The sequence below is a fragment of the Saccostrea cucullata genome, unplaced genomic scaffold (genome assembly GCF_032062105.1).
Source record: "Saccostrea cucullata isolate Sc308-1 unplaced genomic scaffold, CSIRO_AGI_Scuc_v1 ctg2191, whole genome shotgun sequence".
In the NCBI taxonomy this organism is placed as follows: domain Eukaryota; kingdom Metazoa; phylum Mollusca; class Bivalvia; order Ostreida; family Ostreidae; genus Saccostrea; species Saccostrea cuccullata.
Window position 1 is genome coordinate 178,898 of NW_026923703.1, and position 13,701 is coordinate 192,598.

Sequence of the window (13,701 nt, forward strand, 5' to 3'; positions counted from 1 at the left end):
ACAATAGAAGCCAATCTTTGTTTACCGGTAATTCAATATACTTCTTGTGTACAAAGCTTTTAATAATTATTATAATAATTAAAATTTAAAAAAAAACAGTAATGTTTAATTTTTTTAAACATTATTTTAGGATTTAAAAATGACAACAAATAATTTTCATTTTACATTTTAAGCAAAAGACAATAAAAATATTTAATATACTATTTCAATTTATCGCCTAATTTTGGTAAAACACAACTTACAGATAAAAAGACTAAATTTTCCAAATTAAATTTTGATAATTTTGCGGTTTTTTTTTTGTCATGGTCACTTCCTATCTTCACAAGATGGATAAATGATATTAATGGAAATCCGGAAGAAATTTCAGATCCATATTTTCCTTAATAATCATTAAATATATTAATAATTTATTTTCATTTGTTAAATTGAATGAATAAAGACTATATATATTAATATATGTTTAATTTTTTTGCGAAAAATAATCAAAAAAGTTATGAAAGTCAACACAAATTTGCTTTGAAATTATTGGTATATTTTACTGATTTCATTATGATTTCATTACTCAGAATAAACCAGCCTTACAATAAATAGAAATTAGAATATGCTGTAAGTGACAGCTAAAACCGAAATTTTAAAAACTCATTGCCTATATTCCATAAATTACGGAAACATAAGGAAACGTAAAAGAATAACTATAAGGCAACGGTAAAAAGACGGAAGACCTTAATGAAACAAAGATCCATGTCATAAAAACAAAAGTCGTTATCAACAATATCCTCAATTTTTAATTGAATATTTAGAATTTGCTTTATGATTTAAAAATGCAAACTGTAATTAATTTTTTTTATTTTATGCAAAATGACTCAGAACTCGGCAGTTTGAGTATTTTATGAAATTTGAGTGTTCACCATCTTCAATCGCCATTTTGAGCTAATTAACACAACTTACAAGATAAAAAGACTAAATTTTCCAAATTAAAGTGATAATTTTAGTTGTTTCTTGCATATTCATTTATACATTTTCATCAGCGACTGGCCGATTACCCAAAGTTAACTTTTGTGATATACAGGTGACTCTCGATCTCTTGAAGTTCAAGGGACCGCAAGAAAAGTTCGAGAGATCAAAGAGTTTGAGAGATAGAAAGTAAATAAAATCCAGAATTTTCAGTTCCGATCATCAAAGTTCTACTTTTATAGATACCGTAAGTATATGTAAATAAAGTCAATGCTCGTTTTCTATCGTATTTTACAGGTAATATTTACTTGATATCAACAACAATGATCGTATTTCGACTAAATAAAACTAATTCCTAAAGTTTCAATACTTATTTGTTCTTATTTAATGATTACATGAAATCCGAATAGCAATTGTCGGTTTGACTATTCCGCGGCTTGATCGGGTCCTTCACCTGTTCTCCAGTGTTCACAAGATTTTTCTTAATCTGTATTTAGTCCTTCAGAATGGAATTTCTTGTGCAATATTTGCCATACTGGGATTATGTCGACTCCAATAAAAGTTCATAGCCTATGGGAACTTATTTATTTGACTATAAATTATTTTCTAAAAATCATTGTCTCGTTTTCAAGTCAAAATAAGTTGTGAATTTAAAAACAGTTTATAATTTACCAATAATAATCAATTAATAATATCAACACACGGACTACTCACAGGTGAAGTGTCATCTATGTAAACACCAAATTAACACCTCAATGCCAAGCCCCAGGCTTTCATTGTTTTCCAGGTAAGTTCAGGCTTCATCAATTTTACGCTTGATTGGCTTGTATACACATGCAATAAAAACTTCGGAAGATAGAGAGTAAAATTCAATGAAATATATGTCACGGGACCCATGTTTTGGTTCGAGAGATAGTAGGGCTGGGTATTGGCCAGAGATTTCGTATTGCGATATATTGCGATATTTTTAACTGTATTGCGATATGTATTGCAATATTTTCATGCAATAAAAATGGCATTTTCTTACTACATTTACTTTAATTTACATGCAGAATTTACATAACTGTGATAAGTAACCAACATGAAGAAAAAAAATCTTGTTGATTTCATATAAGTTCCCACAAAACAACTTCTGTCTTACTGTTTGTCTTAATAACAAACTTTCATAAGTCCTTTTTTATATTCAATCATTTTGATGACAAAATTCCTTAATCTAAGTATATTGCCAATATATCGATATTACAAAATCTTATTGTGATACGATATTTTTTGTCTTTGTATTGCAATATATTGAAATATTGATATTATTGCCCAGCCCTAAGAGATAGAGAACTTCGAGGGATAGAAGTTCGAGAGATCAGGAGTAAATTTGCTTAGTTATATAGAGGAGAAAAAAACGGGACCGGCATACATGCCAACTTTTGAAAATTCTCATGGGGGATTTAGCGCGTGACAACAATATTCAAAGCTTTAAATTCGCGACATTTTGTCGTGAAAATAAATGATTATGAAATACTTTTTTGTAAATTATGATATTGATAGCACTTATGAATACAAAACAATACAAATTAAAGTTTTATTTTTCAAAATTTAAATATCTTTGCTTAATAGTTGTAACTCTGTTCTATTAATTTACATTTTGTTTCTGGTATGTACCCTTAAAATCAAGTGTCACTTTATTCCCTATAAGTAAGTATATAGACAGTGCAGCATTAATTTTATCTCACACACGAAACAATTTGAAGAAATAGGCCTAATTAAATCATGAAATTTTTAACACAAGCCCCACCCCCACCCATTCCAAAGAAAAATTAAAATTGTAAAAGACTACATCATGAACATGATGAACTTTTGCAGTCTTGGCAATGCCATATGGGTCTCTGGTATTTCCTTGACATATGTATGTAACAAAGAAATACAATGTACAATATGAGTATGGTCTATGGGAGAAAGGGGGGGGGGGGGGTTCAGTGTGCTTAACATACATGAGAGTATTATTTAATCTATATTATTTTCAATATTTTTTTAAATTGACAAACTATACAATATTTTTAATATTAGCAGTTAAAATCAGCAGCTTTATATGCTTTGAAATTTTCTACTTTCGTTTTCAAAAAACGATCTTTTTGGATTCCATTTTTATTGTTTGATTATCATTTTATTGACTTTAATTTTTGTTTTTAATACAATGACTAATAATTAAGCCCATAATCTATGTGTATCACTTCGCATACCCCTTCAAACTGAAAAGATTAATCCCCTAACTGCTCCAGGCTATAAGCTACCTGTACCTGCTAAATAAACAATGAGACTTATCTGTGTGCATTGAATAAACAACTCTGATATTCTTATCCCGATTGACAAAATTCGGCGGTAGGGAAACTGAAAATCTGAATTTTTTCAAATCGGGAAATTGGGGCAATTTTTCTCTCCCGATCGGGAAGGCGGGATGAAGGGGTAAAATCAGGAGAATCCCACCTAAATCGGGAAAGTTGGCATGTATGGACCGGAGGTTAACTTTGAGAGATCGAGAACTTCGAGAGATCAGAGTTCGAGCCATCTCGAGTCACCTGTATATGCATATTCTTTTACTTTTGTAGGTAGACCAAAACATAGCGCAGACTTTTGTCCTAAGAAGAAAGTAATAAACTTAATCTCATATTAATTCAGGGATCATTGACATACCGTGTAAACTACGTCAACATCAATGACATAATGGGGTAAAATAACGTAATATTAAATTGAAGGGAACAAACAATTTTTCCTATTATTATCAATGCTGTTTTAGATCAATCTAAAAAAAAAAATAACAAGTACCTGTTCATTTCTTCTGATTTTGGAGACCAGGTCTTCCAACAATCTATTGAAATTCCCATGGGTAACAATTGCACCCATTATTAACAGACCTATTTTTGTATTCATATGAAGCAGAATTTGTGCAAAATCTTATGCGTGAAAAGAAGAAAACACTTGCTGTCACCTTCAACTTGACATTCAGATATATCGACGACGTACTGTCAATTAACAATGGTAATTTCCTTTCTTATGTCAATACAATATATCCTGGTGAGCTTGAGATGAAAGATACCACAAAGTCTGATACATCTGTTTCATATTTAGATATTTTACTTGAAAAAAACCTTTATAATGGTAATCTAACAACCAAGCACTATGCACCTGCATAAGAAGTTTACATATCTCAGTTGATTAGATAAATTATTGACTAACAAGTTGATGAAACAAGAATTTCAGCTGGCTCATTTAAAGTCATCATTTTGTAAGTTCTATGGTCGATTCAATGACTTTGTCAGCAAATACAATTTATCATTGAGTCAAATGCTGACTGCCGTTTTCATACTAATTGTTACTCCATTATTTATAAACTGAATTGACGATGGATTTTTCCATTATTTCCCGATCATGACAAGGAGCATATGGTGGGTGTGACGAGTCGGCAAGAGATGCTCACTCCTCCATGGCACTTGATCCCACCTCTAATGTTTTAGAGGTACATGTTTGCTCTGCTCCTATTTGTATTGTTTTATAGACTTTTGATCTGGAATACTGTTCGTTATCTCCAAATGTTTCATTGCTAAAATCATTTGTAAATCTAACATAAAATCTGATCGTGTGACCATCCCACCAATCCACTCCATTCAGCTTGCCTGAGCAAGTCTAATGAAAAATTGCATCGTGTGACCGCACCTTTACTTTATACCAGCAGTTTAGTTGTATCAGTTTTAGGAAATTAATTCAAAACAAGAGGCTCATGGGCCACATTGCTCACCTGAGGATATTGGCTAGAAAAAAAAAAAGCACAAATCAATTCAGTATTGAAAAGTAGGGCTTGAATTTTAAACTACCTGAAAATGCTTCCATAACAATGACAATGGCTTTACTGTTCTTGATCAGAAGAATTTTTCTTATATATTCCTTTGTATAAATTACATCCCCATTTTGGCCCCTCCCTACCCCTTGAATCATTATTTCAGCAAATGTGAATGTACACTTCTTAATGATGCTTCCATATCAATATAACTAAACATGGCTTTTCCATTCTATAGAAGAGGATTTTTCCTATAAAAAAAATTGTTCATTTATTTTTTCCCCAGCCTTACGCCCCTCTATACTATCTGAGGATGCTTCCACTTAAGTTTTATCTTTCCTGGCCCGTCTCCCGCGTGGTGCAGTTGTTAGAGCATCTGCTCTCTAGTGTCGCAGAGTAAAGAGTTGATCCTTACATAGTGGGTTCGAATCTCACTGTGGGATGTGGAGACCGGTCCTTCAGATGAGAACCGAGGTCCCTTGTCACAGTAGGTGCTGGCACGAAAAAGATCCCTCCCTGCTCAATGGTCCTGAGTGCTGAGTATGGGACAAAATTTGCAGCTCTCCATTGGGAAGTGGTGGCGTCTCTATATGAGTGAAAAATTTCAAGAGGGATGTTAAACAATAAACAATCAATCAACCCCTCCTGGCCCAGTGGTTCTTGAGAAGATTTTTCCTACATATTCCTATGTAAAATTTTGATTTTCCGTTGTGGCCCTGCCCTACTCCCTGGGGCCATGATTTGAAGTAACTTGATGCTACACTACCTGAGGATGCTTCCACCTGAGTTTTATCTTTCCTGGCCCAGTGGTTCTTGAGAAGATTTTTAAAAGAGGTCATTAATTTTTCACTAATTATTAATTATCTCCCATTGGAAGAGGGTGTGGCCCTTCATTTTATTTTAACAAACTTGAATCTCCATCACCCAATGATACTTTATGGTAAGTTTGGTTGAAATTGGACCAGTGGTTCTTGGGAAGAAATCGAAAATGTAAAAAGTTAACAGATGGACAGACACTGGACAAAAATGATAAGAAAAACTCACTTGAGCCTTTGGCTGAGGTGAGCTAAAAATGTATTTTAGTGAGTATCAAGTAAATTTTAAGTAAAAACTATGAATCATCATACATTTATCTCAAATCCTTTACCTCATTACTTTGAAACAACTTCTGGAACTCCTCCTTATTCCCAGGCAGAATTGTTGGAGCACTTTGTCTCTGCAAAATAAATATTAATGTCATGAGAAGGATGATTTGTTCTGCAACATGAAACAAGAGGCTTATATTGTTCAGCTAAGTCACATTGGCCTTGCTCTTCTTTATCACATTTTCACCATTTATATGACATTGTGTATTTCAGAATGTCCTTTGTGTCCCTGTCCTTTATATCCTGTACATATAAATAAGTCCTTGAAATTGCAAAAGTAGGTCATCATGACCTACATTTTTGGTTAAAACACTCTAAGAGCCTAGGATAATCAACTGACGAAGTGTGATGATTCTAAGATCCTTATTATGTAAAATATAAAGATATTACCATGAGATTTCAAAAGTAGGTCACAGTGACCTAACGTACAGGCCACGAGTTTTCCTCATCACACTGTGTGAAATACTATGTGTTACACTGTGTACACGGTGTAGCATGGTGTGTGTGGATTTGAAATACTGTAAAACGAGAAAATTTGGCGCATACATATTTTAGCGCAAACGCAAGTGGGAGTACATTGGTGCAAATAAATTTTAGCGCTTGCACTTGTCAGTAAAATATATAAATGTAATTTTAATCCACACCCATATTTGACTTTTTGGTTAGTCAAGCACAGAAACATATTAGTACTCCCGTATATCAGTAAACATTCGTTACCGTTACCGCGGTACGTGTTGCTATCACATGGACGTGGTACAATGTTAAAATTTATTTTATTTCTATTTTCATTTAAAAGAAATGGAGTATTAACTCATTTAAATCACATTAAAACAATGCATGCATCGACAGAAAATTACTTAGACAAAACGGTAATCCTAATCAGGTATTGTCTGCAAGCTCAATCGCCATGCTTGATTGCATTGTTTACCTCGAGGCGATAGATTGACACGCCGAGAAGCCAAACTTTGAAGGTGCTAATGATAATTATCCGGTAACAACTACCGGGGTAACAATAGTTTAATTAAATTATAATTTGGCAGAACTTTCTGTCTTCCGTACATGTGAAGTGCTAGTGTGTATATAAAATCCAATGACCCTTCGGCATTATGTAATCGCACGTTCCGGTTTACATGTACTTATGTAAAAGCTTTGAACACACACAAAAAATGATATTTAGAAATCCTTTAGCGCACGATAAATTTTAGCGCTCAGGGGCTCTTGCGCCGAAGGCGCTAAAATTAGTAGTGCGCCAAATATTCTCATTTTACAGTATACAGGTAGGCACACCGTGTCTAGAGAAATCTCTGCTAATGTCCTCCGAGTCGCATTGTGTCTAGTAAATTTCCCTCTGTGTCGCACAGCGTGTCCAGAAAATTCTCCTACAAGCTGCACTGTGTGAATAGTATTACAGACAAAATCGTTTCTTTCTGATAAAAATTTAATAATAAATTTTGATGACAATTTATAATTTTGGTTTATGTATATAATAATCGTTTTTATTCTACCAGATATTGGACTCTGAAAAGCACACATGATATTGAGATTAGATATTGGTAAAAATCGTTAAAAGAAAATTGGTTTTCATTTGAATTAAGGACATATGCAAGGTACCTTACCTACTGATAATTTTTCATGATATTCTAAATTTTTACTTATGATATACCATATGATTACGTTTTTTTTAGACAAAAAATCAGCATGTGTTACCACGGTTTTTGAAAAGATATAAAATTATGAAAATTTTTGCATTATTCAAAGAAAAATGTACAAAAATTACCAAACATAAATTCCAGATTTTTTTTCATCAAAATTTGTTTTAGGTGAGGTGTACAAATCCATATATAGACATTAAAAGTATTGCACATAGGTCCTTCATTTAGTGGAACTCTTCAACTCCAGGGAAGAACCCAATAACGTTCGAACTAAGTTGCGTATGACCTTAATTAACTGTGTGTCTAGAAGTTTCTATTTAGTGTAATTATTCATTCACGTTACAAAATCAAAATTACGAATTTAATTTTAAATGAATAACCTAATCTCATGTGCTCATGTAACAAAGGAAGAGGAAATGGCGTTGAGCTGCATTCGTGTCACATACACTGTTTGTACGAGGGTTGTCGTGGACAAGTTGTCTCGTGTGAATAATAATCATCGATGCCTTCTGAAATTTCCACTACTCTTTAGTTCGTATTTTCTGAATAAACTTAGCAAATTTCAAATAAATATATGCATAAATAAACAAATTATGAGATTTTATATTATGTATTGTTTAGCCTTACAGCGCATGACGGATGCCCCTGCGAAATATTATTCATGATTTTAAGAACCTTTATGAGTTGTTCATAATTGTTCATGAATGGTTCTTAAAGGATTCTTAACAGGTTCATAAAAGTAGTTCATGAATAAAATTCATGAAAACATTCATAATTCATAGTTCATGAACAAATGATGAACAAACAAGAATATTCGTAATTTTCAGTTTAAAGAAAAAAACTTAATAGTTCAAGGTAATGAATGTTCATGAATTTTCATGAAGACTAAAAATGTAAAAATTATTGTCACAAACGATTGCCAGAAAACACTCATTACTTCCATAATACAACTTTTGCATGCAGATGCAATTGTTGAACAAGCCCCTGATTTAATTAATAACATGCTTTTGTTTTGATTTTGAAAGTATGGGATCAGAGCCAAGTAGGGGAACATAAGAGGTTAAAATCACTATTTTCTACTCCATGTAATTGATAACTTACATTCTTCAGGATAATAAAACTCTGTTATGAACTGTCTAGAAGGGAGATTGTAATTAAATTATGATCATAATTTAAAGAACACTGCATCAATATTGACAGCATTTTTTTTCTCATATTGAATTACTAATGTTTCTTCATCATTTAAATTGGCCAGCTATATTAATATTGTGCTTTAAATTATGTCATTTTTCACGACACAACTTTGTTCGACCGAATTTTGTCTACTTGTCCCCATACCGAAAAAAGTTATAACTAAGTTATAACTAAAGTATAACTTAGTTATACCTAGCCTGTGAGGTACAAAAAAGTTATAACTAAAATGTAACTTTTTTGGACTTTGTCATTTTCATGTATAACTAAAATGTAACTTTTTGGACTTAGCCATTTTCACGTGTAACTAAAACATAACTTTTCTGGACTTTGTCATTTTCATGTATAACTAAAATGTAACTTTTTGGACTTAGCCATTTTCATGTATAACTAAAACATAACTTTTCTGGACTTTGTCATTTTCATGTATAACTAAAACATAACTTTTCTGAACTTAGCCATTTTCAAGCATTACCAGTATAAATTTACAAGTTTTGGGGGTTATTTAATGGATACTACTTGACACCGACTTTTTTTTTTTTCAAAAATAACATTATAACTAAGTGTTAATTTGAATGAATTTTGATCATGTTCAAAATGGTTTTTTTTCAAACACTGCAGCAGAAAACTTTGTCAATTCCTGAACAATAATATTGTTTACTACCAGTGATCGACTTCTCATTCATAATAAATATGCTGTCCACAGCCATGTCAAGTTCAACAGAAGGGATGTGAAATAAAATCTTGTGAATTACATCTATAAATGAGAAACTCTCTCTCTCTCTCTCTCTCTCTCTGTGGTGTTTGAGGGTGTGTACACAGTACATGCCATGTGTGTGTAATAAATATTATTGTCTATTTAAATTGATATTTGTCATGTAAGTTTCAACTAAAGTTGAGAATAATTAATTTCTCTCTCTCTTTCTCTCTCTTTCTCTCTCCTTCTCTCTCTCTCTCTCTTAGAAAATACGTATTTATTGAGACCCTGATGAGACATAATATTTGTCTTGTAAATTATAATAATGCACTTACATCTGAAGTTGGGAATGAATATATTTCATAATTCTGGGGAAATATAAATGTACTGCAAGAGATATAAACAGTATGAAATGTAATCTCATGAAGTCATGTGAATTTTGCACGGATTCTTCGTGTGCAAAACTGTGTAAATTTCCCTATTGTTTTCTGTGAGACAGGTGTTTGTACTAGGTGACCTTTGTGGCCAACACATCGTAAATATTTCAGCTTGGGTATTACACAATCTCTGAATGGTACAATTCTACACAGGTTGTTTGAAATCTGAAGAAAATCAGTCGTAATATGGGTGGCTAAAAAGATAAACAACAGCATAGAGTATGTGCATGTTCATGTTGAACAGGTATTACGATGTTGTGAATAAAGACTGCCAGTTATATTAAGATTTAAGCAGATGACTAGTACATGTAGATTTTATTGTTTGCATAATTAAATAACCCAGTTATAATAGTTATTTTCACAAATAAACAAATATTAAATTCAAAATGGCGGCAACAAAAAATATGGCGGCCTCCGATGTCCGTTTTGTTGATTATACTAAGATAAATTCAAAATTTTAACACCAACTGGTATTTATATTTTTAATTTAAGTTTAAAATTACACAATTAGGTTTATTTGCATTTAAAATAAATTAATTATGAATTATTTATTTATTTTTTTCGATCACGTGACGTTTTTGAGTTCTATGATTGGTCAATAACAGAGCGCGGATTTTTCCATGGACGATTTGAATGTTTGGATGTTGAAAGTGTTGTCAGAAAAAAAGGAGATAAAACCAGTTGGTAAGGCGATATTTATGCTAACATTTTATTGATTTTGGTAAAGTATACTTAGTACCTCTGGAATAACATTCCAAAAAGAAGAAATATTGGGAATGAACAAAATTCTAGGCGTGTGAATCTTAGATTTCTTGTTTGTTTTGATTGGTATGTCGAATGACAAAGACTGAAGTAAACAAATTGAAAGTATTTGAAACGCATAATATTTTTCAGCATTTAGTATATTAATCAAATATGTTGTTCTTTGTCATATTTATTCCCACAATTGTTTATAGATTCCCTGAACTGTTAAAATATTGTGAAGCCTTATACGCATCAGCATGATCATAACATGATCTAGCTGCAACGTTAATTAATGCAATGAAATGAGTAATTTAACATTAATTTTCTTTTTTTTTTTATAAAGCAGAATATTGGTACATGATGTTTCCATGAGCTGAATCTGTCCTGACCTGGAGTACATGAAATTCTTCAAAATATTACTTGTTTAAGGTAAATTAAATTTTTTTTTCATTTCAAAATTCAATAAATCTTTCAATCTAAAACTGATTCCTGTAAGTATAGATCTTAAATTAGTCTTGTATTTTCCATGTTTTGGATGAATTAATGAATTTGAATTAATTGATATGGAAGAGTGTTTTCAATTTGATATGCAAATGAGTGCTGGAAATATACTATCTAAATATCTATAATCTAAATTTTGAACCTTTACAATTTTTTGCAGAATTGAAGAAAAGGTTAAAATTGCAAGCATATTTCAACGAAAACTTAGCCGACTACCAGTCACACTGCCCGCCAGCCAAGACGTCTGACCAGCTAAAATGAGGGACGCAGACCACCAGCCAAGTCCCTCGGCCAGCTCGGCTGACCCAGTGCGGCCTGTCAAGGGATGACCAAGTCCATCAACTAGCTCGGCTGACTACCAGTGCAGCCTGTCAAGTCCTTCAACTAACTTGGCCTATTACCAGTGCGGCCTGTCATTGAACAACCAAGTCCATCAACTAGATTGGCTTACTACCAGAGCGGCTTTTCAAGGGATGGTCAAGTCCGTCAACTAACTTAACCTACTACCAGTGCCGCATGTCAAGAGATGGCCAAGTTCGTCAACTAGCTCGGCTTACTACCAGTACGGCCTGTCAATATAGGGACGGTTAAGACCGTTGACTAACTTGGCCTTCTACCAGTGCGGCTTGTCAAGGGACGGTTAAGTCCGTCAACTAACTTGACCAACTACAGATGCGACCTGTCAAGGGATGGCCAAGTCCGTCAACTATCTTGACCAACTACCAGTGCGGCCTGTCAAACGATGGCCAAGTCCTTCAACTAACTTGGCATACTACCAGTGTGGCCTGTCAAATGATGGCTAAGTCTGTCAGCTAACTTGGTCTACTACCAGTGCGGCCTGTCAAACGATGGCCAAGTCCTTCAACTAACTTGGTCTACTACCAGTGCGACCTGTCAAACAATGGCTAAGTCTGTCAGCTAACTTGGTCTACTACCAGTGCGGCCTGTCAAACGATGGCTAAGTCTGTCAGCTAACTCAGCCAACTTTCAGTGCAGCCTATCTTCAAATAATAAAGATAAACAACTGTACACCTGCAAGGATACCTGTGCAAGGAGGGTGGTATGCAGCTAGAAACTGTAACTGAAATCACTGTTTAGAACCTTTCTTTTTTTTGAAATACAGCTAGATCAAAAATAAATAGGGTGTTAATATTTTAAAATTAGTGATGTCTGTTTATACAATTAGCAAGAGTAGAATGCAGTTTGCTAGGTAATTTTACAAAGACCCTAATTGCTATATGCTAAAAATGTATTCTTTAAAACAACCAGAGAAATTTCAATCTGTTGTAGATGACATGATGAAAAATAAGGTACACTTGAATTTTAAAAACAATTGCATGTGCATTCATTTAGTTGTATTTGACAATAAACCAAGCTATCTTTATCGTGTTTGTTAGGTAAAATTGTTATTGCCTTTAATATGTTTTAAATAATCTTTTTTGTATAAATTTCAAAAATCTTTTTTTTTTTTTTAATTTTAATGAGTAGCTTTTTAAAAGCTTATAACTGAGTAAATTCACAACGGGTTAACATACAGTGTATATAATTTCACTGGAACTTTTACGAAAGTTTTTATTAATAGGTATAACTTTTTGCAGTTATAACTTTTTTTAGGTATAACTTTTCTATAACTTTTTCATAACTTTCTTGGGGTATAACTTTTTTATAACTTTTTCATAACTTTATAATAGGTATAACTTTTTTTAGTTATAAATTTTTAATGGGTATAACTTTTTTGTAACTTTTTCATAACTTTATAATAGGTATAACTTTTTTTAGTTATAACTTTTCCTGGGTATAACTTTTTCCGGGTATAACTTTTTTGTAACTTTTTCATAACTTTTTTTGGGTATAACTTTTTTGTAACTTTTCCACTGTTTATTTTGGTATAACTAAAGTATAACTTTGTAACTATTTTATAACTTTTTGTGTAACTTTTAATAAGTATAACTTTTTGTAGTTATAACTTTTTTATAACTTTTATGTACTTGCTGTATTTATGTTGAATAAAAGGTGAAAAGTTACGCAAAAGTTATAACTTTTTTGTAACTAAGTTATAACTAAATTATACCTCACTTAAAACATGCCATTCCAAACTCCGATAACTTAGTTATAACTTTTTTGTAACTTTTTTTAGTTACAAAAGTTATAACTAAGTTATAACTTTTTTCGGTATGGGTGTCAAACTTTTAACAAGTTGTAAGAAAATGAAACAGACTTAGAGTCTAGGAAAAATTTCATAATCTTCGTAAAAACGTATCATAAATTTACTGACAACTAAAAAATTATATCTCTTGTCCGTACTGTGCCGTACCATTCCTGGGTCGAAAAGCTTTATATTTTGATGCAGTTATAAAGTCACATTTTTCTGTCCATCGTGTGTAAATGATACAGCACAGGCTGCATGGTTGTGAAGAAGCTATGACATGAACCACATTCGTATTTTAATTTGTAGTCTATTCTCCTATACACTTTCATAGCTCAGGGTACTCAGTTTGAGGGCGAGTGTTTCCAAGAGATATTTGTTGTCCTCTGATATGGAGGCGGCCATACT

At 32.5% G+C, this 13,701-nt stretch overlaps 1 protein-coding gene across 1 annotated transcript in view; it reads right to left on the reverse strand.

Moving 5' to 3' along the window:
- The window catches only part of LOC134264685 (proline-rich protein PRCC-like), a 96,382-nt gene that overhangs the window by 68,880 nt on the left and 13,801 nt on the right, over window positions 1–13,701 (reverse strand). Inside the window, exon 3 of the mRNA XM_062746949.1 lies at window positions 5,928–5,996. Within this exon, the coding sequence (XP_062602933.1) occupies window positions 5,928–5,996 (69 nt within the window). The remainder of the gene's footprint in view (window positions 1–5,927; window positions 5,997–13,701) is intronic.